Genomic DNA, 27135 nt, shown 5'->3' with positions numbered 1-27135 from the left:
CGTTGACTGTATAAGAGAACTGGACTGAGTGACTCCTCCCCCTGGGGTTCCAAACAGGAATGCCAGGGTCCGAACTGGTCCGAATAAACATTCTTGATCTGATGCCTTTTTTTAACCTGTTCTTGATCATCCTAATTTTTTTAAATATTTTTTTCTGTTTTTCAATTACCAAACTGACCAATCAGACGCCTCAATGAAAGTAGGTGGAGCCTGATGACCCCCACGTCCAACCATCAAAGCGTTAGACAGACTTCACATTTTATAGTGGTAGGGTGCTCATTTATCAAGTTTAGCAAAAACCTAAAAGTATTTTCCGTCATTTTTGTTCAGGGTAAAAAATGGGAGTGGCTTAGGTCACATGGTATAAAGGATTTGAAGTTCTGCAGCAATACTTTTAAGTGTAAAAATAGTTTAAAACAGTTTGTTTGTAAATAAAAGTTTCAGCGTCAGACGGGGAAAGAACCAGACGATTAATTGAAGAATATAACTTCCAAACTTTATTCAGTTAACCCTTTAACACAGGGGTCGGGAACCTATGGCTCGCGAGCCATATATGGCTCTTTTGATGGTCACATGTGGCTCGCAGACAAATCTTTAATTTTACTTTTTTTCATTAGACCAGTCCTTTTCGGTTGCGATGCGATGCCAGAGGCGCGCAGTAGTAGCGGTGCTTGGAGAAAAAACTATCAGTTTACTATTATCTATTATTTCACAGAGTTTGTACCACCCGGAAACCTGTGAATTGCCGTGCCTAAAACTGCGCGCTCTCGTCTCTGAGAAAGAGCACGCAGTTGCGGGGATGGGAGTTTCTTGGGAGGAAGAAAGCAGAGGGTGAGGGTGGGGTTGTGGGGACAGGCAGCAGGTGAATCGCGCAGGGATTGTAAAAACGTAAAACCCGCTGCCCGTCACTCACTGCAGCGTGTGAGTGTGTGTTTGGCTCCCCGTCTGCATGTGATCAGTCTTTCTCACATCTACAGAACATTCAGACCTAAGATCACGTTTAAAGTCTCAACGCCTGCATGAAGCAGAAACTCACCACGGATCAACCAGACTAGACCATCAACAAAACTACCACGAGAAATACTCATCATTTATTAGCAACAGCATAACAATGTTATTAAAAAGGATCCACAGACTTATTGTACTTTAAAAATGTTGAAATTACATCAAATGCACACATTCATTTGTATATTTAGTTTTAAAAATATTGTCGCGGACTGAGTTTAACTTGGCTGTCGGGCCGCGTTAAAAATTCTGGGGTTCATTGAAGGCATCAAGCAGAGATCTGATTGGCTCTCAGTTCTGTCGCTCAGCCTGTTGTTAGGTAATTTGGACCAATGGGGTTCAGCTATGGGCCGAATAAGGAAAATGGGAGGGGCTGGAGCGGGAGGGGGGAATATAAAGTTGGGAGAAACGCTCTCTCTCGTCTCGGCAGGAGAGATTCAGGAGTTGATGAATTAGTTGTATGGCGTTTGTTGCGGTCTACAGTAACCAGAATAAAGAACTTTAAAAGAGGTTAAGTCTCCGTGCATCAGTGTGGGAAAGAGACACTACATTATTGTATGGCTCTTTCGAAATTACATTTAAAAATATTTGGCGTTTATGGCTCTCTCGGCCAAAAAGGTTCCCGACCCCTGCTTTAACACCTGAGATGTCTGCGGCGACGCCTAAACAACACACGCTCTCCAACCTATCGTGACTCTTTGACCGTTTGCACGACGGGTTGTGACGCGGCGTCTTTTCACATCAGTTTGGCACAGACATGCATCACATTTCTAACGTAAAGCTGCTTTTCTCCACTTCAGAATCCGCTGGAATCACGTTTTACGTCGTCGAAAAAGAATGTAGAGACTGGAGCTAAAGTTTCTGTGTTGAAGGGTTACTTCAGAAATAAAGACTCTTCACCATTTTTGGTTTTAACAGAGTCACATGTTTGAATGTTTTGGGGGGTTTCTGGGTGGTCCACACGTTTACATTGTGTAGAAAGAAAAAACTGCAGGATCGAAAAGAAATCAAAGTGACGGTTTCCAAACTAAACATCTGTCCAAAAATCCATGGCTTTTCTTTTCCAGAAAGTTCCTTTTTTGACGACGTATCAAACAGAAAAACGTTTCAACGGCCTGCAGTTCGCTCTGATCTACTTTCATTCTCTTCTGTGAAAACAATGAAGGCATTTATCACCGCAGCAGACGCTTCACTCCTGATTTCTGCAAACATCCTCTACCGCGGAGGCGGAGCTCCTCAGACGGCCCCGCAGAACAGAAGACCTGCGGCGGCGTGACGTCGCAGGTCGAGAAGCTCGGTAGCCACACGGAGATGAGACGTGTGAGTCACGCCGCCTTCCAGTCCTCTCTGCGGGACGACACCACAACGGCGAGTAAAATTAGAGACGTGCGCGCCCGGCACGCTGCAGGAAGAGTGTCTGAAACAATAAAAGTCAGCCTGGATGTTATTTAATGTGGAGTTTGATCTCCTCCAGGAGGATGGCAGATCTCCAGCGAGTCCCGTACGCCCCGCCCCGCCCGCGCCACCCGCGCTGCTATTTATGGAGCACGCCAAACAGAAGCCTCCAAAAATAAAAGTGAACTTTTTACCCGAAACTGCCAGACGACAGAATCAGAGGAAGAGATGGAAATCAGCCGTCTCACTCTAACTTCACTGAAATGAAACCACCACGGCGGCAGCGGCGGCGGTTTGGGGCCGCGGCAGAGCAGAGGCTGCTGGGGGTTTGGAGGGTCAAGGGGGGAGTCATGGAAGGACAGCTGGGAAGGCTCAGATGTTCCTCCAAATGAAAAGTCGTTCGGGAGGCAGGGCGACGTTGGTGGAGAGGTGGAGCGGTTGACCTCTGATCGGAAGGTTGCAGGTTTGGTTCCCAGCTTGCCTGCCCCACGTGGTGAAAGGTTTGCAGTGCTCCCAATGGGTATGGGCTGGCGTCTAGCTCGTAGTGAATTCTGGGACCATGCAGAACCCCGGGTCCAGAACAGCCCCGGGTCCAGAACAGCCCCAGGCCCAGAACAGCGCCATACAGCATTTACATTCAGGCCCTTTTAACGGTAAAACAGAAGAACCGTGTTGCATCTTCAGAGAAACGAAGGTTCCCGTGCGTCCAGATGACGTCTTGAAGTCGAGTCACGGCGTCCTGACATCCGTCTGGTGGCCACTGAAGCCATTCAGGTGAGCAGAGGAAGACGATTTTAACGGAAACTTAACGTCAAGACCATCTTCACAGAAGGTACAAACCAGCAGATTTACAGCGGGAGGCGAACGGAAACAACCTGGAGCTCCAAAGACGGTCCAGAGTGGGTCGTTGTGGAGAAATCCAACCAGGAGCACCGTCATGATCTCCCTCGGGTCGCATGGTCCAAAGGGGGTCCGCTGCGTCTTTGTGGAGAGGAACATCAGAGACCACTGGAAGCCTGTCAGGCGCATCCCATAAGCTCGTTAACGGTTCAAACCCAACGGGATCCTTCTGACAACAGTGGAGTCCAGGACGGGTCAGGTTCTGCAGGTCGAAGCTAAATGTGGCCGCGACAGCTGCAGGGGTCCTCGGATTCTGGCTACGAGAGCCTCCTCAGTCTCGTCTCGTGAAACCGAATCCGGTGATCTTTGCAACAGGCCGGATCAGACTTTCAGACTTAAGGGAATCCGTCGCCTCATCGAAGGAAACCTGAGCGGTTTCAGCTCTTTCATGCTCCCCAAACATCAGTTTAGACATCCGTTCTTCTGCTCCAGAGCGTCTTTTTGACCTGAAAGACGTTTGAATCTCAACGTTTTAGACCAAAACACATCCGGCAGGTAAAAGCAAAGCAAAACGGATCATCAGGAGTTCCTCAGGGATCTTTGTTGGGGTGTCTGATCTTTAAATCCCTCCCACAACAAGCTTTCATAGTGAAAACATGTCCTCCACGTGTCCCAGGACCTTCAATGCTTCTGTCCCGCCGGATCAGGTGTGTTTGTCCAATAAGACGCAGCGGGGGGGGGGAGTGGCCTTCAACACAGCAGCTTGAATCACCGTCGGTGTCTCTGCTGCCTCAGCCTCTGGTTGTGTCTGACTCACCCAAACACGCCGCCAAGACCTCATCGTTGAGGACACGTGTAATGTCTCATCATCCATCAGGACGGCGTGATGCCTTCACTGGTATGAATGAGTGCAAACGTTGTGCGATAACCTGCCTGTCATTCATTCAGCAGGATTTTACACAACGTTTAACAGTAATGTAAAATTTTAATTTAAAAAATGCATTTAATACATAATATTAATGCTATAAACACAAATGTTTTGAAAATGAAAGCCTCAGAAAAGTTGTTGAGATAATAAATGTTCATTAAAATAAAATAAATATTCAACAAAAATAAAAATCCCGTAAAACCTGTGGTTTTAACCACCAGGCCATGGATCCGAACCGGTCCAATAACAGGAACTACACTTTTTTTTCCATTTCATTTCTAATCGATTCTGAAGGAAGTTTTATTTTGAAAATCTCTCCACATCTCAATCTCATCAAAATCTCTCTTTTTGGTTTCGCCTTAAAAGTCACAGGAGGCTGAAGTTGGCCTCTGATTTCATAGCTTGTATAATCACATTTTAATGGTTCCTACACAAAATCTAGAGTAAAAAGAAAGTTTTTAGCAGCTGCAGGTATTTTACAGATGAAGATAAGCTTTACCCCCAAAAGTCAACAGAATATGGAAGATAAAGAAAAAAAGGAAAAAGTCAGCCGAGTGCAGGCCGGTCTGTGAAAATACTGTCTGACATTTACACGGTCTGTGGCCTGAAAAAGGTTCAAGACCAGGCTTTAAAGTACAGAGAACTACGGAAGCCAAAAGAGGCCATAACTGCATTATTTTTTTCTACTTGTTTATAATTTAAAAATGTAAATATTGTGTTTTTAATTCATGGATGTAATCAGTATGAAATGTTGGTTCTGCTGTTAGGAACGCCTGATAACCACACAATGAATTCACATCGGCTTCACCAAAACCAGCTTTTTTTTGGGGATAAAACCTGTCCTTACAAAAAAATCCTACGTAAAAACCAAACAAAGGAGACCAGGAATCCAAACGTTCAGGCAGTTTTTCTCCTTCAGGTTCCAAAAGAAGTTCCAGGTCTTTGATGGAAGCTCCTGGAAGTTCCTGGTGGAACCTGGAAAAGTTGACAGCCGCTTTCCAAACCTGTGTTTGTTGTTTTTTGAGTTGGCAGGAAGTGAATGGCTGCTGAATGAAACCAGGCGTCACGCCACGCGTCCACACTTCAGCTCCAACAGAACCGTTCAGGAAATTACAGGTTCAGGCCCCTCATGAGGTCCCAGATGGAGACCTGGGAGGCAACAGGATCTCCTTCATGTGGTTTGGTCCGGGACAACCCCCAGCCCCCTATAAGCAGCCAGTGAGTCACTCTGTGGCACAGACGCTGAAGCACATGCTCCGCTGAAGGGTTTGATACCTCACCGACTTTACAAGGCTGGAAATATGAAAAAACTGCTGGATCGGTTCTAAAATAAGAACCGGTTCCGGCGCTCCGAATGCGCAATGAACGGATGTCAACAAAGAGGCGGCTTCTCCGCAGTGAAGGAAAGAATCAGAAACTATTTTGTATTTTTGGTCTTTCAGGTTTTTGTTCCAGAGCAAAGAACTCAGGGGAAAAAAAAACACTAAATACTGTGGAAAGTCTCAGAACTCCAAGCACAAAATGTACGAAAAAACCTCTGAAATCGACGTTTTTAGAGATTTTTGGTTTTTCCACTTTGAAAAAAAGTTCACGCAAAAACGAAACGTGAAGCATTTGATATATTAGCCAAAATGTACGAAAAAACCTCTGAAATCGACATTTTTCCCTTTCAGAAAACACAATAATTAAATGCGATTTATTAAGAAAACTGGCAAAAAGGTACAAAAAAAAAATTGAAACTTTTTTTTTTTTGTTAGAAAATGTTGATTGTTTTCCTTTTGGTAAAACGCTAATGCAAGAATTAAACCACTTATGACTTTTTCCATTTTGTAATTTGCATTTAGCAAATTACCGAAATTATACAGACATTTTCTGAAATCAATGTTTTCTTGAGAATTTTTTGTTTTTTCCCTTTAGAAAAAACCTATTGCAAAAAAGAATAATCACACTTTATTTTTACAAATGTGTCTAAAGTTTTGTATATTTTACACTAACACAAGAGATCGCAGCGGCGTTACAATCAACCTTTTCCTATTTACTCAAGTAAAAACTGTTTGTTTGCGTGGACAGAAAAATGTTTGGTTTATATTTGAAAAAAAAAGAAAAAAGGTATAAAAGCTGTTGGGATTGAAAGTATCTAAAATCGCTTGTGATCGCAACAAAGTGTCGAATTTTACTTATGGCAAAAATTTAGTTGCAGCAACTTTCAGGTTGTAAATTTAAAATAATTTCTTCGTAGAAATAGTCGCCATAAACGATGCAACAATTTAGCTTTAGCCGCTCTGAAACACTTTCACGCTCTGGTTGATTTTTTTTTTTTTTACTTCAACAAGAAGTTTTTAATTTTGGTCGATGAGAAACTTACTCGTAAAGTAAGAACGTTTTTAATTCAGAAATGTTTTCAAACGTTTGTTCAATGATCACAAAGAAAAGACGCAGAAACAGTTATAGTAGTTTTAGATTTAAAGTTTAGCTACACGTCTCCTTGTTTAGTTTTATCTCTGAAATTACTGGCAGATATAGAAACGTTTCCCTTCCTGTTCCATGAACACAAGTCCAGCTAATAAAGATTTCCTTTCAAATTTATTTGGGTTGGTTTTGCCGGAGAACTTGTTTTGGTTTTTTTCAGCGGAAAGTTTATGTATTTAAATGAACATTAACATGTTAGTCTGCTGGAAACATTTGAATGTTTGACATTTAACAATCCTTCATTATTAAACCAAAAAGACATTTAGTGCTGAAAGAAAAACCTGCATTTAAAAGTTATTTTCTGCTTAATTGTTATTTATAACAAATTTGTTGCTAATATTTTATGTAAATATTTTTTAAAGGAAATCCTCCAATATGAGGTAAAATAATCTGCCAGCTTCCTTTCTCAATTCAAAAAAGCTTCTTGGTTTTCTGGGTTCTATATAAGACAAAAAATATTTTAGTTCTGATTTCTGAATCATTTAACTAAGACATGAATCCTTTAAACGTCAATTAAATTTGTTTTGGACAGAAAATCGAGTATTTAAAATATTTTTACGGCTTAGTATATTTAAGCTCGGATTTAAAAGGTGGATTAGAGGGGGCCGACATGAACGACAGCCCCGGACCCCCGCACCCGTCCGTGCGGCCCTGCAACCCAAATTATTTTCTTTCTTTTTTTAAAAAACTTTTCCTAAACTTTTCTTACCAGAAGATGACAGAAACCCTTCAGGTCCTCGCGCTTCACCGCCGACCCGAACAAGGAAAACGCCCTGCGTGTTTCCAGAGGATTCAGCGGGAAACCCGCGCGGAAAAATCCTGGATCTGAACTCCCGACCAACACCGGACCCGCGAGGAAGTGAGCTGCCGCTCGTGACTGAGCCGTCTGCAGGGGAAGGAAGCGCCGCACGTACAGAAAGAGGCTTCCTTTCCGGTTGTTTATCTGTCAAACCCCGCACTCACGCGTGCGCAGACGGTCACACACGCACACACACCCACCAAGCGCGCGGAAGCTTACCTCCCGCTCAGTCCCGCACACCCTCGCGTTCCGCCGCCGCGTGGCTCCGGTGGTTCAGCTCAGTCCATCCGAGAACGTGACCACGGACCCCGCGCGCCTCCCGGCCTCGTCAGTAAGCACCTGGAGGCGAGCACACGTGCACACGCACGCACCGAAAGTACAATTTAAACAAACGAGAGAATCAAATAAAACTTTGGAAAACTTTATTTGTGGTCATTTCTACACTTAAACAGGATCCCGGCTCTCTGCTGCCACCCAGCGCAAAGACCAGGAACTGCACCGAGTCTATAGGACCCCAATGGAGCCAACTTTAATACTCAAGTTTAAGTATTAAAAGCTACCAATACTACTGCTAAAGTTCTGAGTAGCACTTTGAATATGTCTAATTTGTCATCTTAAACTTCATGTTATTCATAAAACTCTCAGAAAAAACATCACACCAAGTCAAATAAAAATTCTTGTAAACTCAAATTTACTTTAATAAATTTCAGCCTTTTGTTTCAATAAAGGTTATACAAACGCTACATGCAAAAAATAGTAATCAGGATGCCGCCCAGTGTAACTACTTTTCCTCAAATTAAAACAATAGGATACAATTTCTATCCAAAAAAGTGAATGTAATCTGTTACAGTTTCTCTGCTGTGGCACAAGTTTGTGTATATTAATAATTCATTTATACATTCATAGTTCAACCCCTGAAATCACAAAATTTTCATATGAACATGTATGATAAAATATAATTAAACAGATTTGATAAAACAACTCTATGATTTTAACCACATCAGATAAAATGTATGTAAATGTCCAGTTTACGGCTCCAAGACAGCAGCTAAGGGAAAAGTTAAGGAGAAACCTGCTAATAAAATGGGTGGGATTGGAAAACAGCCGCATCAATCAGTTTCTGATAACTCTACAAACAAAGGAATTCAATAAAACACTGGAAAGTTGACTTCACATGTTAAACATTAAGTATAATGCCTTTATTAGCTTTACAGAAACCTAGAACTCTAAATAAAGCAAAAAGTCTTAAGAAAGATGTGAAAATGTGCAGAACCAGTCTAAAGAACAAACATTTAGCTCGGCCCGAACTCTGTTCACCAAAACCTTCCCGACGCTGTTTCACATCTTTTAGTCAATTAAGTCCACGTTTTAACCTTTTGACACCCGAATTTATGTCCAGAAAATCACTGTTTAGCTTTAAAAACAGTTGAAAGTGTTGATGATTTTCTGACTTCCAGCTCCAGTCGATTTACATCGAATACAAAAAAAATGTAAATGTTTGCAAATATCAGGACTGAGGAGGATCATTTGGGCTCATTCAGACAAAAAATATCCTCACTGGTTTCTAAGACAAAAACTGAAGTAAAGATGATTTTAACTAATAAATGTAAATTAAAATGTGATGTTTCCATCTTTCTGCTTTTATGTCTCCATTTACTTTGTTTAATGTGTTTGAACTTTACAATCACAGTTTTTGCATTTTAAAGCACTAATCAAAAGACTGCATGTGAGATTCCTTTAAGAAATCAGGCAACAACTTTTTAAAAAATGACCTCAGTTTTTGTGAATTACTTTTCTTCATCAGAATGTTGTGTTATTTGTGGGCGGAGTTAATCTCATTTTAAACCAGGATTGGTTATCATGAAAAAACTATTTTTACTGTCATTGTCTGGAGTTTGTAGCCAAAATAATGTTTTTTTTTAGCACAACAACACAAATGTTGTTTTTTACGTCAATTTCCTGAAGGGCTTCAATTCAGCAACTCACCAGTAGAGGCCAGTATTGAGTCACAATTTAAAGGGAGTTGATCAACTCAGAAGCGCGATTTATCAGGGCTAAAGTCCAGCCTAAAAGTATGTTAAAAAATATATAGTTTTTAACTGAGATATTTATTCATTAGAAAATAGTTTTTACATCTGTTTCTCTTTTAAATCCTTCCCTTTAAATATCTCAGTAAGTATTTACTTTACCGTGTGAACCAGTGAGTTTCAGTACTGTAATTTAAAAATAATTTCAGATTCATCTAAATTAAGATGAAAACTCAAATTAAACTGCAAAGGAAAAACGAAACTTCAAAGTAAAATGTCACCAAGACTGTTAAATCCTATAAAAACTTTAAAATAAAGTTTTTATCGTGGTGATGCTCCACTGCTGCAGGTTAACCATGGAGGTCAACTCACGGACCTGGTCCTTTCTGCTGCCCCCTAGTGGTTGAAATCATTTGCACATTCCTGCACATTCTTTAGCTTTTGAAAAACAAATTTTTGGATTTTCCCCCCCCCCATAAATATTCCCCCTGAAGGTCTTAATTTCTCTGGTTTTACTCACCTGCGCTTTCTCTTCACCTGGAAGGATCCCCAGCAGCTCCAGCTGTGGGTTTGCTCGTTCAGGTCTTGTATCAAACAAGAACAAGTTTCACAAAACCAAAGAAAAATAAAGATTGAATGGCAGAAGCACAGTTAAGCCAGACCAGCTGGCTTAAAGCAGAGGGCACCCAGAGCCGGGCAGCGTTTGGATCTGAGCTCTCAGACTGAGCAGCTGCAGCTCCCCACACTGAGGCTCCGCCTCCCTGCGTCGCACACTCGCACACCCCGTGACCTCCCGTGTTCGTTCTGCCAGAGCGCACGTCTGCGGAGGAGCGGCGTCACCTGTCGCTGCCGCTCGCCGTATATTTAGCAGGGAGGTGTCACCGATGCTGCAGCAGAGAAAATGTGTTGCTGACACTCAGGGCCCCCCCCCCCCCTCCGAGGGTCCCAGCGCGAGAACCCGGGATTACTGTCCCGCAGGCCACCAGCTCTACACATTAAACGCAGCTGAAGGGAGGGAATTGAACCTGTCCCAGATCTCAGAGCAGTGAGCATCAGCTGTCAAGCCCGGGAAATGGCGCCCGGCGGCAGGTTCCCAAAGAAATCCAGGTTCTGGGGAGTTCTGGTCCTTGGAGTTACCATGGAAACCATGTACTGCATGTAGAGGCAGACAGATCTGAGGGACACACGGTTCTGTATACGCTGATCTCCATCGTGTCCTCATTCAACCCGGGTGTGACGTCACGGAACCTCCAACATTTTCTAGAACATAGTTTCTGCAGAGCGCCAGGAGTTCATTAGGAGTTCTCCTCCGAGTTGTGAGTGGAACCGTAGGGGCGGAGCAACCCCATCTTTGGCTCTGCATTGCTGAGAGCTCTCTATTTACATTCTGTCCCGCTGGCTAACAGCCACTCACACCTCCAACCTAACCTGACCCTGGCGGTGTGAGGGGCGAGCTGAATACGAGCAAAGGGAAACAAAGACGTTCATGGATCCGTTTGTCTGTAAGCGGATGCTTCAGGATGGAGTTTGTGGACCCGACCAGCGCATTTTCTACGATCTTCATCAAACCACATCTTTTCGTCGGCTCCTGATTCATGATGTGGATGTAGAAATACTCAGAAATGTGTTTTCCTACATTTCTTTATGTATGTCCTCCATCATCAAAAAAATGCTATAAACAACAAAAACATGATTTTAATCAGAGATGTTTTAAACTCAGACTTTAAGAAAACTATTCAAAATTTTTTCTCTTTTTCTGTTGGTTCTTTTGTAGATACGGGACTTCAAGACGGAGGAGTGGAGGTGCCGTTGGGAGACCTTTTGTAAGCATGAAACCAAATGAAAATAAGTCCAGAATCGGATGTTAGACAGACGGACGGATGGACGGATTAATAGACACGTTTGGAAAACTCCTCGTTTACCCCCCGTCCAGTCTGTGACCACATGCCACGCCCCTCCAGCGAGCTGCGAGAGCTCCTGTCTGCAACACTGTGACATACAGAAAACAAAAGATGGGGGGGGGGTGAAAAAATACAGACTTTGGTCGTTTGTTCTTCAGTCTGAGTGAAGAAGACAGGTTGGTCAGAAAGTCTGAAGGTTTCACTCTTTCTGATCGTTTTACAGTTTTTAAGGTCAACCTGCATAAGAAAGAGTCCAGATCATTTCTGGGGTTACGATGGTTCTCCAGAACTTTCCAAGCTCCTTTAGGAAGTTTGATTTGATCAGAATTCATGTAAAGGTCCTATATCCTCCAAAATCAACTTTTGGAGCTTTTAATGTGTATTTTATTGTTCATTCCTCACATAAACAACCCCAAAGTGGTATTTTGATCCATTCATTTCTGAGTAGTCCTCTAAAAACCTGCTCTTTGAGCACCAGCCAATCCCAACCCAGTAAAACGAGCGGGTTTTCACATTGTGACATCACAAAGTGATGAACTGCCCCTTCCAGGAAGTGTTTGCGCTTCCAGCCCCTCCCCCAGGCTAACAGACACGCCCACTTTCTAGCTGTCGCTAGCGGCGATCGGCTAAAGCGATTTAATTTTATTTGAACAACATATACACCCATCTTTGCAAAAGTTTGGATGTTTGTTTTTGTGGGAGAAACGCTGCTGTTGACGTCATGAAATGGGCGGAGCAAAAGGGAGATCGAGTCTTTTTACTTCCTGGTAGGAAAATGAAATGTGAACATAGCTCCTTTCATCAAAAATGTGTTCTTTAGTGTACCAAAGGTAATATATTATCATATGGATATAGTTTTATCTGAAGGCTTCAGAAAAGGAGGATAGAGGCCCTTTAAGGTAGAATTGGAAAGCATAGATTCTCCCAGATTTCACTTATTTTCCTGTTTGCATCTTTGTGTTAATGATTCAGTTCACTGTGACATTTACAGGGTTCTGTTTTTTACTCTTTACGCAGCATTCCGGTGGTTGCGTGCGACACTGCTTTAAAGTTTACCAAAACGCTTCCTTCTGCACACCTGACGGTCACATGACCAGCAGGATCAGCTGGTCTTCTTTCCCTTCTGGTTACGGAGCCTTCTTTTTTGTTTTTTGTTTTTGCTGAAGGAGCAGCTCTCGAGCCTGCTGCCGCATCCAAACATTAAAGTTGGGACTTTGACATTCATGCCCGGCAGGAAAAATCCAGACTTTAGATTTTGATGAAATAATCATCAGCTGTTCCTTAAAGGTTGGTGTGGATTCAGAAAACCCCACTGGGTTGTTAGAGGCCTCTGTTGGGACCGGCGCCCGCCTTTGACGCTTCCAGAGGCTGAAACGTTTCGGTTTCTCTGAATCTTTGCTTTCCTGTTTTATTGACTTCTGGACTCGATGAGACATTGGATCCCAACTTTCTGTCCTTTTCTAGAATTCAAAGTTCTCTGACAGCTGAAGAGATGCAGAAACACAAAGAAGCACAGAAATGATCCTTTCTGGAACCGCCGCCTCCTCCTGACCCTCATCTGCAGGATTAAAATCCTTCTCTCATGAGAAGCGGCCATCTTTGGTTCCTGCCAAAGCAAAACCTCCGGCCCTTGGAGGACGGCGAAGGAGCGCGCAGCGTTTTCTGCGTTTTGTGTTTTGGAGAAGCCGTTTGAAGCTGGGATGTCTGAGGGATCCAGTTACTATGAAAGCCATGAGCGCGTGTAAACCAACCCATCCTCCCCCAGCTGCCGGGCATGCCGTCCAGCATTCCTGCCCCGTGTCCGTCTGACGTCCTCGCAGACCTTCTCCCTCCTGTTCACCGTCTCCGCTCGCACAAAACAAGGTCACCGTTGGTGCGGGAAAACGTGGAAACAGACGGCTGCATTGGTTTCTGTGAAGACCAAAAGCAGATCATGTCTGACTGGAGGAGGTGTGGCTCAAACCAGACGAAGAACACCTTCCAAAAACAGGAAAAAACCCTAAATGACAGCATTTGAAGGAGGCAGGAGGAGGTCTGGATCACAGGAAGACTGGAGAATGATCTCAGCAGGAAAAGTAGGAGGGGCACATTGACTTTGCTCCGCCCACCTCAACAATTTGTCTTAAATGGTCATTTGGGTGGGCTTAAAAAAAAGTTGGCTTGAGTCAATGGTGCACCCACCTGTGAATCAATGAAGCTCCTCCCACTTATCCAGATGTTTGAGCGCAAGTCAAATCTGAACTGAGTGACACCCCCCCCCCACACACGATCGTCAAGAATAAAAAATAAAGCTGTAAAACATACTTTTTGGGGGGATTTGAACACTGAAGTAACCTGCCTCCAGTGGTCACTTCAGGAACTGCAGGAATCGTCGGGTTCGCCTCCACCTCTGGAGCAGAATGTGGAGGTTTGGTGTCGGAGGCTGGAGGTCGGTTCTGTCCCTGTCCGGACTAAGAGTGTCCGAGCTCCATGTTTGTAGATGGAACTCCAGTTTTTCTGTTTTTTATTTTACTTTTCTGATTTCCTCGGAACATTTTGAAGGTCCAAAAGCAGTTTTGGAGGAAGGAGGTGGCAAAAGGAGGAGAAGAACAAACAGAAGGAGGTGAAAAGAATAAAATAAACTTTTAACTGAACAGTGTTTGTCTCTGGGATTTAAGATCCAGAACCAGGAGCCCCCACAGGAACGACCCCACCCAGTATGAAGGGACAACTTCACTGATCAGCCTGAAGATGATGGATCCAATGTAGAAACAAGGAAACAGATCATTTAAAGGCCAGTTAGGCTCAGAGGTCACAAAAGTCGAGGTCACAGGGGGGGTCAGAGGCCACAGCGCCGCCTGGACTCTGGTTTCACCCGTGCGGCAGAAACACGACGAAACCCTCGGTGGCGCATTTCTTCATCGGCGTGGACAAATGCAAACCGCCTGTCGCAGCAGAAGATCTCCAAACTCCAAAAAAGGAGTTCGGCCTTAAAACTGCTGATGAAGATTTGAAGAAGAGGATGATAGAAATACTCTTCTCTGTCGACGTCGCTACATTCATGATTTTTCAAGCAGTTTAACAATGACATGAAATGTGAAGATTTGCATCATTTTGTTTAAAACAACGATGAATCCGTCTTCTAAACCTGTGGTTGCTGGAGCCTATCCCAGACAAAGGGGAGGTTCACTCTACATTGGTTTTCTATTAGAGGGCTTGTAAGAACGTTTTTCAATAAAAACTCCATATCTATTGTTTTTTACTTGAACTCGCATTTTTTTAAGAAGACAGCAGAGAAACTTAAGACTTAAAGTTAAATTGAAGCCGAAAGCGGCGTTGTGTAGTCAACTTGCCCTCCCCACCCCCACCCTGGTGGCTTTCCTGTTGGCTTTATCTCCATAGCAACCATTTTATTTTTTGTTGGTCTGGGGGGGACGAACAGGTCGACGTCATTTTTAGAAGAATCAGTAAAAGTAAACTTTTGGATTTCCTTGGCAACAGAGGTTTTTTTTGTTAACCACGCCCACATTCCTAATATGGTCATATTTATCTGTTCAGGTTGAGCCAACGATTCATGTATTACATTTTCACAATATTTCAGTAAAAATAAAAAATAGCTAGCAACAGACACCCCCCACCCCCACTTCTCATCTTAAGCTTTGTTTTGTGACCATCACTCAAACAAAAGTTGTTGTTTTTTTCTACACATTGTGCGTAATTGTAAAAATCACAGAATTTCACACTTTCACACCCCGTTGGGATAAAAGTGGGCAGGAAATGTGGACCCCAAGTGGGTCTGTCTGCCGGTCCCGGGATGGCCCCACCTGTGTTTCCCACATTGGCTAAAGTGGGCATCTGGCTATGCGGGCTCTCATAGTAATAATATAATAATAAGCCATAGGTCCTGTGGACATCCCATAATAATGCTAAAAATTTGGATACCCCTGACACCTGTCTTTTGATTTAATTCGTGGATTTTTTCCGCTCAATTAATTTTGTTGACAGTTTCTTCAGCTGTCATATTTCATCTTTATTATTATTATTTTAATCCAGTTTAATCCAGTTTTTACCTGGTATTAGGGGCAAATTTAGGAGAAGTTTCGAGTTTGTGGCGGAGATAAAATGTTTGCTTTAAAGGCAAAGTAAAATAAAAGAATTGCAAAAAAAAAAGATCTTGTCCTTCAGTCCAGGACGGCTGCAGGACAGACAAAGAAGAAGAAGAAGATGATGATGATGATGATGATGATGATGATGCCATGTTTAAAAACTATTTAGACAAACCCCTCCCTTAAAAGTCTGTTTGGAGCTTTTGGCCGTTTCAGAAGAACCGTGTGCAGAGATGAAGCTGAAAACTTCAAGGCGTTTTGAATGTCAGTGACGGTAAACCAAAGTGGGTGTAAATGCCCCCCCCCCCCCCCCCCCCCTCGTCTCAGCGCCTCGTCACGTCCTCTGGTCTCTGGTGGGGTCAAAGGGCAAATGTTGGCACATGGCTGGCATAGCTTCCTCTAATGACTGACAGCTGGGCTCTCAGCGCTCTCTAGTGTGGATTTCTCCTGTCAGAGTCCAGAACCAGCTGGAGCTTGTTAAACTACAGAGACCATCAGCCCCGGCGGACGCACAGCCGACCGCCGCCTCGGAGGCTCTGGAGGGATCCAGGAAGAGCTGCGCGACCTCGGAGTCAAAGGTGAACAGGCTGTCCTCCCATCAGCTCCTCAAACAGGGGGGGCAACACTAGAACCGCCCCCACCCACTCCAAAACCCAAGATCCAGGCCTTTAACGTTATTAACGCAATACAACGGACAAAAGAGTGTGTGTGCGGGAATGCCTAAGAGTGTGTGTTTGTATGGGTTAGTGCATGTGTACGAGTTTATATGTTTGTGTGTTTATGTCTGTGTTTGTATATGTGAGTTTATGCGAGTGTTTGCGTCCATGTGGGTGAGTCGTTGAGTGTGTGTGTGTGTGTGTGTTCATTAATGTGTGTTTATGTGGGTGTCAGTGAGTTTATCTGTGTGTGTGACTTTATGTGCGTCTCTGTTTGTTCGTGTCCGTTTTATGCGTGTTTGCGTTCATGTATGTGTGTGTTAATGTGTGTGTTCATTAATATGTGTGCGTTATCGGTGTGTCTGTGAGTTTATGTGTGTGTTTATGTGTCTGTGTTACTGACATTGTGTGTTTGTGTGTGTGTTCATGTGTGTGTTCATTTGTGTGTGTGTTGTCTCCAGCACTAACCACAGGGGGCGACTCTGAGTCTGTCACTGGGGAGGAACTGGGTGGGGTTATTTCTGGAGCGCCGGGGTCCGGGCGGTGACAGCTGAGCATGTGCGAACCCGGAGCGGCCAGCAGATGCAGGTCAGGAAGAACGCCGCCGACCTTCAGCCCGGGGTGGGGGCTGGGGGGCAGACGTCCATTCACGAGCACAGATTGAGGATTTCTGCGTCTTCATCTCCTCACCCGTGTGAGCCGGCGCCGCCGCAAAAGACGTTTGTTTGGTTCACTGCAGCTAAAAGTATTCTATTTAAATGAACTGCAAGTACACTATATACCAGGCAGTAATACTTGAAGTTTACTTTTTATGTACCATATATATATATATATATATATATAATAAAGTGCATGGTCAATAGTACACTTGCTATACTTGTACTCAAGTATATTTAATAAACTTTTAGTGCATTACGTTTTGCTAAAAGTTATAAGCAGTTTTTAAGGCATCAGACCTGAAGCCATATTATATAAAAAATAATTAAATCTCCCAAATATGAATGATTTTCACCTTTAAGTATAACTAAAAGCTCTTTTAAAAATATTTTTAATGAAAAAAGTATACTTGAGTATAAGTATAGCAAGTGTACTATAAACAATGTAGGTGTTGTTTAAGAAATATACTAACTGAATACTTCTTAAGACTACATTGAAACATTTTAACGTTACTATAATAATAATAGTATATAATAATGTATAAAAAAGTAAGCCTCACTTTACTTTATAGACTAAGTATACTTGTAGACACTTTTATAGAATACTTTTTGCCATGGCGAGCTTCAATGTTCAAATCAAAGAAATGATCAAAAACATCACAAGCTCAGTGTGTCCACCATCAGGACAGATGGCTAGTTAACCAGTTAACTAGTTTTCCCTTTCATTACTAACTAGTAGAATCCAAAGAGAGGGAGTGGAGAAGTGGCTCGAGGATTGCTTTTCTGCTCATGCTAACGTTCAGTTTGTTGTTGAAATGTCTCCATCTAGTGGACACTGAGGGTAAAACAGCTGCAGCGTCACAGAGCGGCTGAGCTCCAGAGGAGCCACACTGAGGGTTTGTCGGGTTCTGAACCCGCGGCGGAAATTCTGAACTATTAGGAAGAACTTTGTTGGGGAAAACACTCTTTATTTTATGAAAAATAAATAAAACACTCACACAAACAGTTCAAAAGTCAAGATCGACTTAAATCTTGATCTTTACAGAAAGTCAGTCCAGTTTTTACTGTTGGAAAGTCTTCTCATGTCCAGCGGGATTCAGACTCACGGGCTCTGAGGGGGCGTCCACTGGCTCTGTGGAGAAACGTCTGGGTCCAGCTCAGAAGGCGTTCCGGGCTCCTCCTCAGGAGTCTGCGGTCATGATGGCGAGGAACTCCTCCTGGTTTACTGAGGAAACACCGGTCTGCTCAGACTCTCAAGGCCTGTTCACACCGGGACGAATTTCGTCGGCGAAACGCCTCGTGACTAAACAAAGGGCACCAACGAGAGTGTGCACACCGACGCGAAAAAACGCCATGCGTTAAAGCGTCAAAAAAAAAAAACGCCTCGGGTTCGTTTTTTTTTTTTCGACGCGTCGCATCGAAATCTATTCGACCAATGAGAATGGCGCTTTTGCTCACGTGTCTGGAGCTTCTGAAGTTACAGTAAAACACAACTTGGGGGCGCTCAAACACAAAACTGCCTTGCTGAGCACACATACCAGCGAAGAAGATAGACGCCAAGTAGCGTCTACACAGCCGCGAAGCAATAATGACGGACATTCTAAAATATCCCCGAACCAAGCACCAGTTGGAGCTACTGATGCTTGAAATATTAATGTTTTCTTTGTTTGATTCTGACAAGCGTGTAAATACTTGCTCTCTTCTTCTGAGTGAAAAGCGACTTTAAGAAGCGTAAAGTTGCGCAGCGCCACCTTGTGTACAGGAGTATTTCTGTTTACATTAAGCGCCATCTAATGTCAGGGAATGAAATTGCATGTTCGCTCGGCTCATCGTCAGCGAAAATCGCCTGGGTGTGAACACAAAAAACGTGGAGAAAAACGCTGGCGAATAACGCCTGGCGAATATTCGTCCCGGTGTGTACGGGCCTTCGGGTCGCTAAAACTCTGGAACAGGTCAGCTGAGGAAACCGTGAGGGGAGGAGCCGCGCTCTCCGCCCAATCACCGGCGACCTCGGAGCGGGAACGCCAGAACCTTCCTGCCATGGAGGTCAGAGAGCGATGGGATTTCTAAAGCAGGAGCCGCACCGGGAGAAGAGCGGTCCACCTACGATCAGGAGGTCGCAGGTTTATGCGTTGAAGTGACCTTGAGCGAGAGACTGAACCCCCACCTTGCCCCTCTGTTGTCATGGCAGCTCTGCCGCCTTCAGAGTGACCTTAAAACGCGTTAGACCTGCATAAGAGCTACATAAGTACAGGCTGTTGACCCTCATCTCCGCGGCAACGACAGAACACGTGTCATCCGGTGAAGGGGGCGTGGCTTTAACCTGAGCGAATGCAGACTTACTCTCTCCGTCTCTGTCGGTGTCGAACTCGTCGATCATGCTGCGCAGCTCTTCGTCGTTGATGTCCTCGCCGAGCTCTCGGGCGACCCTCCTCAGGTTCCTCAGGCTGATCCTCCCGGACTCGTCGTCGTCGAACAGCTTGAAGGCCTTCAGGACCTCCTCCTTCGGGTCCCGCTCCAGGATGCGGTCCGTCACTGCGGGCAGACGCGTTTCAGGGCGGCTCCTCGTCGCCTGGCTCTGAGGAAGAGGAGGCCAGTGACTCACCTACTTCACTGAAGTCCTCAAAGGTGATCTTCCTGTTCCCGTCTCTGTCGTAGTCCTTCAGGATCTTCAGGACGTCCATCTTCTTCACTTCAAAGCCCAGGGCGCGCATCGCCACCTGGTGGGACCGTGACAGATGACACCTTTGGTCTCGTTTCCACGGTTTCCATCCGATCCGCCGCCGCTCACCTTCAGCTCGTGATAATCGATCTGTCGGTCCTTGTCCGTGTCAAACAGGTCGAAGGCCTCCTTGACCTCGTGCTTCTGCTCCTCGGTGAGCTCCCTCCTCTTATTAGGCTTGTTTTTGTCGGCCTGGTCGGTTCTGCGGAGCAAAACCAGAGTCACAGATTCTCCCTGTGACCACAAACCAGAGCTTGAACCTCGCCGTTCAACCGTGAAGGATGGACGAAGACAAAAAAACAAGAGTTTGAACATCTTCATCAGTCAGGAACAGACATGAAGGCAGGAGAAGACTGACGGCAAACTCTGAGCCGAGAGAGAAACCTGCTTCAACCAACTCAGAGATCTCCGATCAGATTTGAGCCAATAAGAACCCAGACCCATTTAGTCTTATCGTAGTATTTGACCACAAACCACAGAATCCTATTTCTGATATTTTTCTGTCACATTGACGTCACAACAGGTTTATTTGGAGAACCTTTGACCAAATATGGTGGAAAAACAAACGTTATTTCAAAATAAAAGAACTCATTCCCCGAAACGAGCTTTTGGTCCCGGAAAGTCCAAATCAGGTGAAATATTATCTACCGAGGACAGAACCTGAGAGGTCACAGAATTTCGGTGCAACGTCTTCAGCCAAGCTCAGATTGATTCAGAGACAGCTCCACCGAACCGAACCCTTTGACAGACACACATTTGGACCGTTTGGACCGACGCAGCCCTTTGACCGAGTCTCCGGTCAACAAGCTCTGAATGTTTGAGGCAAACGGGCGACATGCTAACGTCGGCTAACAAGGCGAGAGAACCGGAAATGACGTCACCGTAAAAGCTGCGATCCTCACCTCAGAGACAGACTCATTGCGATCGAATTGCAGATCCAAACGCGAAGATTTCACTTCCAAGGAACGGCTACTGTCGCTCAACGAGCAAAAACAAACCCCGCGTGTCCGCGCTCAGATCCGAGGTCCTCATTGGTCGGTGGTCTCTAGGCAACAGCAAGGCGCTCGCTTAGTGGCGCTCTGTTTTTTTTTCTTCGGGAGCAAACTGAACCCAAGCGGGACACCAGCGCCCCCTGCTGTCGTCTGTCATTGCTACATCTGCTAATACTGACGCTGGAATCCTTTTCAAAGTCAAATAAAATGTAGAAAAACTTTAAATAGAAAATCAGTTTGTGATTCACAAAAGAATAATCCAGATAACTTTAAGACACATTCCGGCCATCTTTTGATCTATTTCCCTTCCTGTGGACAGTTTTACAGGACAGTTTCTGCAGATCCACAGGAGTTCATCAGAGGTTCTCCTCTGAGTTGTGGCCATTGGCACACAGTAAGCCTGTCTAATTTCCCATGATTCCTTTGTTTACACTCTTTCCTGCTATCTAACAGCCCCCCCCCCAACCCCCCCAACATTACTGGTGCAACAAAAATGGCAGCCTCATCAGATCCGTCCATTCGTCCAGTTCAGACTCCAGCTCAGACCAGGAAAACAGAGATGTTTATGGATCTATTTGTCTGACAGTGAATGCATCGGAATGGAGCGCAGCACGGAGCTTGTGGCACCGCCCAGCACATTTTTTTCTTTTTTAAACTGCATTTTTTTAGTCTGCTCCTGATTCACAACAAATGAAAATTTGCGCTTAATTTTCTTCATACATGGTCCTCCATCATCAAGAACATGTTAAAAACACCTAAATATTAGACTTTGTCCTCCAACAGTTCAGCACACCCTTTATTTGTTGTAACTTGTTACTCTGAACTGATGACAAGTTTTCCTCATAAACATTGGTCAACGGTCCTGTTATGTCTGATGTCTGTCTGTCAACATTAAAGGCATGTAACCCATAATGGTCCTGGCTTGTTGAACAGTCGTCCTTCTCTCTGGAATCCTGCCGGAGGTTTCTACCCTCTGGAAATGCTTGGAGCATTTCCCGAGGGTCTTTGTGCCCCCACCCCTGATTTGGGCTTTGTCTCAGTTTTATCAGGGATTTCCCATGGTGCTCCGGGATGAAGGTGCCGCCCGGTCTCGGCTCACGTCGGGGCGTTTCCTGTGTCACATGTGTCATCCTAGATAACGCCTGAGTGAAAAACCATGTCGCCTCAGGAGAGATTCAAGCTCAGCAGAGTCTAAGTCAGAAAAAAATACAAAAAAACAGGTGGTAACAACAACAACAGGCAGTAGTTTGTGACGGAATGAAAATAACAGCATAAAAAAAACTCCTCCTGATGAATTTCCTACTGGAGCCTCTGAAGTTTCACTGCGATGATTGACTGGAGGAGGATTCTGGAGGCAGAACATTCTCCTTTCTGTTCAGCTGAAGGAGGATCTGTGTTTGATTTCCAGCCAGCCCTCCTGTTTTTACCCCCCACCCCACCCCCAACTCAGTCTGAGAATTCATGGGGGGGGGGGGGCACAGGTATTTAGCCAGCGTCATAGAGGAGGCTTTCTAAAGAACCCAAAGGGATGTGTGCACGTGTGCAGGCGTGCACGTATACAGGTGTGCACATTTAGCAGTGGGGGGGGGGGGGGGTAAGGTTCAGGCTCAGAAAGCAGCATCTTTATTTGCTCAAACCCACTTTCTAGAACCAAATCAAACTGAAAGAGTCAGAGAACGTTTTCACTTTTTAAAAAACCTGAAGAAATGATTAATGACAGAAGTTCACTCATGTAGGACAAGATAAGAACTTAGGTCCAGACGCCATGACTTCAAACATCATCACCTGGATGAAAGGATGAGAACCTTTTAACATCTTTTAAAGAGCAGGTGAGGCGCCTGAAGGCTCTGAATCTTCACGTGTTTTAAAACACACAGAAGTGCATCAACGGCAGTCGTGAATGCAAACATTTGAATAAATGCATTAAAGATGTAATACAGTCAACTGAGGAACGATGAAGAATGGCTGGTTCCTGCGGGTTCCTCCACACCATGAATGCACAGAAGTTCAGCTTGTTGGGGAGGGGCTGCTTCATGTCAGAGTCTCTCTGTCTGTGTTCATTCATGACCCTAAACCAAAACTGCCCCGAACCCCACCCTGAGCGCGCACAAAGACCCCCTGTCCGCCCGCCTGCACACGTATGCGAGTGCTCGGAGCCGCACAGCCTTAACACACCCGGAAAAAAAACAACACATCTTTTAGCAGAGAAAAGCTTCACTTGTACATTTATTTCACTTTTTACTGAATCATAACATAAACAAAACACCTACGAGGTAAAACACATTATTTAAATAGTTTATTTACTACATTCATTATGAATTTATGTCATGTTTAGGCTAATTTTAAAAACCTTAAATTCCATATTTGACTTAAGATTGTGTAAAATATCCTCTAGATCAGGGGTGGGCAATTCCAGGCCTCGAGGGCCGGTGTGTCTGCATGATTTCCAGATACTCTTGCCCTACTCATGGCTGATTACCTGGTTCAGGTGTGTACAGCCAATCAGAACATGCCAGAGCAGGGTATGCTGGAAAACATGCAGGACTGCGGCCCTCAGTGCCCACCTCTGCTCTAGATCCTCTATGAGTCACTACATCATTGACACGCGTCAAAATGTCCAGAGAAACCCGAGGTTCTCCAAAGTCTGATCCACAAGCTGAGGAATCATTTATGAGGAATCATGTATGAACGTCAAAGAACCCTCAGATGTAAGGAGTCTTCCTCTGAACGTTCTAGTGGAGTTCTCCTCCTTAAGAGGTTTTTGTGGAGTCACCATTCTGCAAATGTTCTCCTCTTCAAGATAATTTAGTGGAATTCTCCTCTTTAACACGTGAATCAACTTCTTAAAAAATGAGCAAATAAACTAATGAACTAACTATGAAACAAAATAACAAACAACTTAATTAACTGACTGACGCACTACAAAGCAAGCAAAAAAAACAAAAAAACAAGCCAACCAATGAACAAACAAACTGACTAACTGACTTACTAACGAACCAACCAAAAAATGAACTAACTATCCGATTGACTAACTAACCACCCAAACAACTAACCAACGAACTAACCAACTAACGAACTGACTAAACAAGAAACTAACTAACCAAACAACTAACTGACTTACTAACAAACCGACCACAAAAGTAACTAACTCACTGATTAACCAACCAACAATCAACCAAAAAACTAGCTAACTAACTGACTGACTGACTGACTAACTAATTAGCTAACTGACTAACTAACCAACCAAAAAACAAGCTAAGTAACTAATTAACTAACTAACTTCCTGACTGACTGACGTGGAAGGAAGTTAGGTGATAGTTCAAAGAACATCCTAATGTTTTCGGTTCTGCTTTTGCTTTAACTCTAAAACAGATTCCTGACAAACTTCATGACCAAAGATCATTTCTTAACCTTCAACTGAACCGATGCTGTAGAACCTCCCCAGAAGTTCATCAGAACCTCCCCAGAAGTTCATCAGAACCTCCCCAGAAGTTCATCAGAACCTCCTCAGAAGGATCTAAGTGTTTTTACTCAACATTGATCGTCATTATGGTCTGCATGGATTATGGGGGGGGGGGGGGGGGGGGGGGGGGTGATTTATTGGAGTTCCCATTTGTGCATTATTAGGGGCGTGTCTCTTTGATTGGCAGGGGGCGGGCCTAACAGGTCAGTGGTTAGAGTGGAAAACGAGAGTGGAAGTGGACCTGGAACCTTTTCTGTGACGGGAATGTTCTGTTTACTCCAGGTTCCGCCCCCCCTCCTCAGAGATATGCACTAATGAAAACCTTTTGTGTGAGTTTAGGATAATTAACGCTGAAACGAGTCTATTACACAATCCCCAGTGAGTCTTCAGAGGAGAAGTTAATGAAGTCCATCCGTCAAAAGTGACAGCTTAAAGTTCTGATGTAAACTTGCCTGATAACCGGGACGGTTCCCCCGGTTCCTCTGAGTCTTCCAGGCTCTCTCTGGCTTCTCCTTTGAAGGGTCCTGCTGCTGACAGGAGGCTTTCCACCCAAAGAACAACAGATGTGGGGGCTCAAGACAGGGACGGGGGGGGGAGGGGGGGATGCTCCGATAAGGATGGGATGGAAAGACGTGGAGGGAAAGAGGAGGGGGCAGGGATTCATTTCCAGATGCTTGTGTTTTGAAACTTTTGCCACAGAATGTAGTTTATCCAGAACTGTTTTAGATTAGAGCAGATGAGACGACACCTTAAAACCCACCAGAGTCAACTTTACCCCCAAGAACCCGGACGTTTGCCCCAGAGGAAGAGTTTCAGAGTAAATGTTTGTTGATGCTAAAGGAGCCCTCATGCTTCGCTCACACCGGGGAGAGCGCATGTGTTCACACTGGACAAGCAGGGAGGGGCTTCTTCTTCTTCTACTGTTTACTAGCGCATATTTGCCACCTACGGTTGGAGCAAGATGTAGAAATGGGGCAAATCTCAAGAATCTTTTCTTTCACAGCTCTGTTTCGATATATGCAGTCAAATAATTCCAGTCTGGCCCAAATTGCAGTTATTAATTTGTCCTTCATGATCAATTTTCAAACATTTGGCAATTCTGTGAATTAAAGAGGACGCCGTCCAAACGTCATGACTAAATCGGAGTCCCTGATTGGTCAAAGTTTGGTCTACTTTACCTTTCAAGTCTGCGTTGTCTCAAAAATGTGCATAGCTACGTGTGAACACCAGAGTTTGAAACTCGAAAGCCCAATAAGTAGGTTTACGTGGACTTTTCTTTGGAACTGGTCGCCTGAACGCACCGTTCCAAGTCCGGTGTGAACATAGCAGAAGAATTTGTTGTTTTGGTCAAATTGTAGTAACACAGATCAGGCACTAGAGGGCGCTTCCTGTGTGTCTCACAGCTGCTGCCTTATCGTTTTTGCGCATTTACACGTGTTTATGGCGGTAGCTTTAAAGCTCAGTAGTCTGCCTTCATGCAGGGATTCCAGAGCTGGACGATGATGCTGGATGAAGATGAGAGCGATGAAGAGGAGAACTAGAACCTTCTAAAATAAAAGACAAGTTGAACCTCTTAAGGCCCGTTCACACCGGGACGAATTTCGCAGGCGAAAATAACGCCTCGTGACTAAACAAAGGGCACCAACGAGAGTGTGCACACCGACGCGAAAAAACGCCACGCGTCAAAGCGTCAAAAAAAAAAAAAAAACGCCTCGGGTTCGTTTTTTTTTTTTTGACGCCTCGCGTCGAAATCTATTCGACCAATGAGAATGGCGCTTTTGCACACGTGTCTGGAGCTTCTGAAGTTACAGTAAAACACCACTTGGGGGCGCTCAAACACAAAACTGCCTTTCTGAGCACACATACCAGCGAAGAAGATAGACGCCAAGTAGCGTCTACACAGCCGCGAAGAAATAATGACGGACATTCTAAAATATCCCCGAACCAAGCACCAGTTGGAGCTACTGATGCTTGAAATATTCAAGTTTTCTTTGTTTGATTCTGACAAGCGCGTAAATACTTGCTCTCTTCTTCTGAGTGAAAAGCGACTTTAAGAAGCGTAAAGTTGCTCAGCGCCACCTTGTGTACAGGAGTATTTCTGTTTACATTAAGCGCCATCTAATGTCAGGGAATGAAATTGCATGTTCACTCGGCTCATCGTCAGCGAAAATCGCCTGGGTGTGAACACAAAAAACGTGGCGAAAAACGCTGGCGAGTAACGCCTGGCGAATATTCGTCCCGGTGTGTACGGGCCTTTAAGGTCCACAGAAGGAACCAGGTGACAGACATTGTTTTCAGTCAGTCTCTAATGTCTTCTTCTTATCAAACCCTCAGGAGCTCCCTCAGGTGTCCCTCCTCCGTCCTTCCTCCTCATGTGTTCCTTTTCCCTCCTCCTCTCTCCTCTTATTCCTCAGGTGTTCCTCCTCCATCCTCCTGCTCCTCAGGTGTTCCTCCTCCCTCCTCCTGCTCCTCAGGTGTTCCTCCTCCCTCCTCCTGCTCCTCAGGTGTTCCTCCTCCCTCCTCCTGCTCCTCAGGTGTTCCTCCTCCCTCCTCCTGCTCATCAGGTGTACCTCCTCCATCCTCCTGCTCCTCAGGTCTTCTTCCTCCCTCCTCCTGCTCCTCAGGTCTTCCTCCTCCCTCCTCCTGCTCCTCAGTTGTACCTCCTCCCTCCTCCTGCTCCTCAGGTGTTCCTCCTCCCTCCTCCTGCTCCTCAGGTGTTCCTCCTCCCTCCTCCTGCTCCTCAGGTGTTCCTCCTCCCTCCTCCTGCTCCTCAGGTGTTCCTCCTCCCTCCTCCTGCTCCTCAGGTCTTCTTCCTCCCTCCTCCTGCTCCTCAGGTGTTCCTCCTCCATCCTCCTGCTCCTCAGGTGTTCCTCCTCCCTCCTCCTGCTCCTCAGGTGTTCCTCCTCCCTCCTCCTCCATCCTCAGGTGTTCCTCCTCCATCCTCCTGCTCCTCAGGTGTTCCTCCTCCCTCCTCCTGCTCATCAGGTGTACCTCCTCCATCCTCCTGCTCCTCAGGTCTTCTTCCTCCCTCCTCCTGCTCCTCAGGTCTTCCTCCTCCCTCCTCCTGCTCATCAGGTGTACCTCCTCCATCCTCCTGCTCCTCAGGTGTACCTCCTCCATCCTCCTGCTCCTCAGGTGTTCCTCCTCCCTCCTCCTGCTCCTCAGGTGTTCCTCCTCCCTCCTCCTGCTCCTCAGTT

At 44.9% G+C, this 27135-nt stretch overlaps 2 protein-coding genes and 1 long non-coding RNA gene across 7 annotated transcripts in view; 1 reads left to right on the top strand and 2 right to left on the bottom strand.

Moving 5' to 3' along the window:
• Positions 1-10177, bottom strand: part of LOC101160992 (myocyte-specific enhancer factor 2C-like) — a 30140-nt gene extending 19963 nt beyond the window's left edge. For 2 of the 5 annotated variants that reach the window (XM_023960546.1, XM_023960548.1), the window contains exons 1-3: positions 9984-10177; positions 7656-7775; positions 7347-7523 (exon numbers count right to left, since the gene is read on the bottom strand). The gene's annotated coding sequence lies outside the window, so the exon portion shown is untranslated. The remainder of the gene's footprint in view (positions 1-7346; positions 7524-7655; positions 7776-9983) is intronic. The other 3 variants (XM_023960550.1, XM_023960549.1, XM_023960547.1) reach the window with 3 other exon arrangements.
• Positions 10178-10303: 126 nt separating this feature from the next.
• LOC105355178 lies at positions 10304-14597 on the top strand. Its single transcript, XR_002291280.2, has 3 exons — positions 10304-11109; positions 11238-11286; positions 12382-14597. It is a non-coding gene; the product is annotated as an uncharacterized LOC105355178 (long non-coding RNA).
• A 3111-nt stretch (positions 14598-17708) lies between these two features.
• Positions 17709-20551, bottom strand: cetn3 (centrin 3). Its single transcript, XM_004074466.4, has 5 exons — positions 20386-20551; positions 19553-19685; positions 19367-19481; positions 19105-19296; positions 17709-17986 (listed from the first exon to the last, which is right to left on the bottom strand). The coding sequence occupies exons 1-5, from the start codon at positions 20400-20402 to the stop codon at positions 17943-17945; spliced, it is 501 nt and encodes a 166-aa protein (XP_004074514.1). The 5' UTR covers positions 20403-20551; the 3' UTR covers positions 17709-17942.
• Between the last annotated feature and the right edge of the window lie 6584 nt (positions 20552-27135).

This window comes from Oryzias latipes, chromosome 12 (genome assembly GCF_002234675.1).
Source record: "Oryzias latipes chromosome 12, ASM223467v1".
In the NCBI taxonomy this organism is placed as follows: Eukaryota; Metazoa; Chordata; class Actinopteri; order Beloniformes; family Adrianichthyidae; genus Oryzias; species Oryzias latipes.
Note: the sequence above shows the minus strand (reverse complement) of the source record. Positions and strands in the feature narration are given on the sequence as shown.

What these genes read in the sequence shown, in the direction of transcription:
- cetn3 (XM_004074466.4), bottom strand. An exon ending in TCGATTATCACGAGCTGAAG is followed by an intron (nt 19,482 to 19,552) that starts GTGAGCGGCGGC and finishes CGGTCCCACCAG; the next exon opens with GTGGCGATGCGCGCCCTGGG. An exon ending in TGAGGACTTCAGTGAAGTAG is followed by an intron (nt 19,297 to 19,366) that starts GTGAGTCACTGG and finishes GTCTGCCCGCAG; the next exon opens with TGACGGACCGCATCCTGGAG.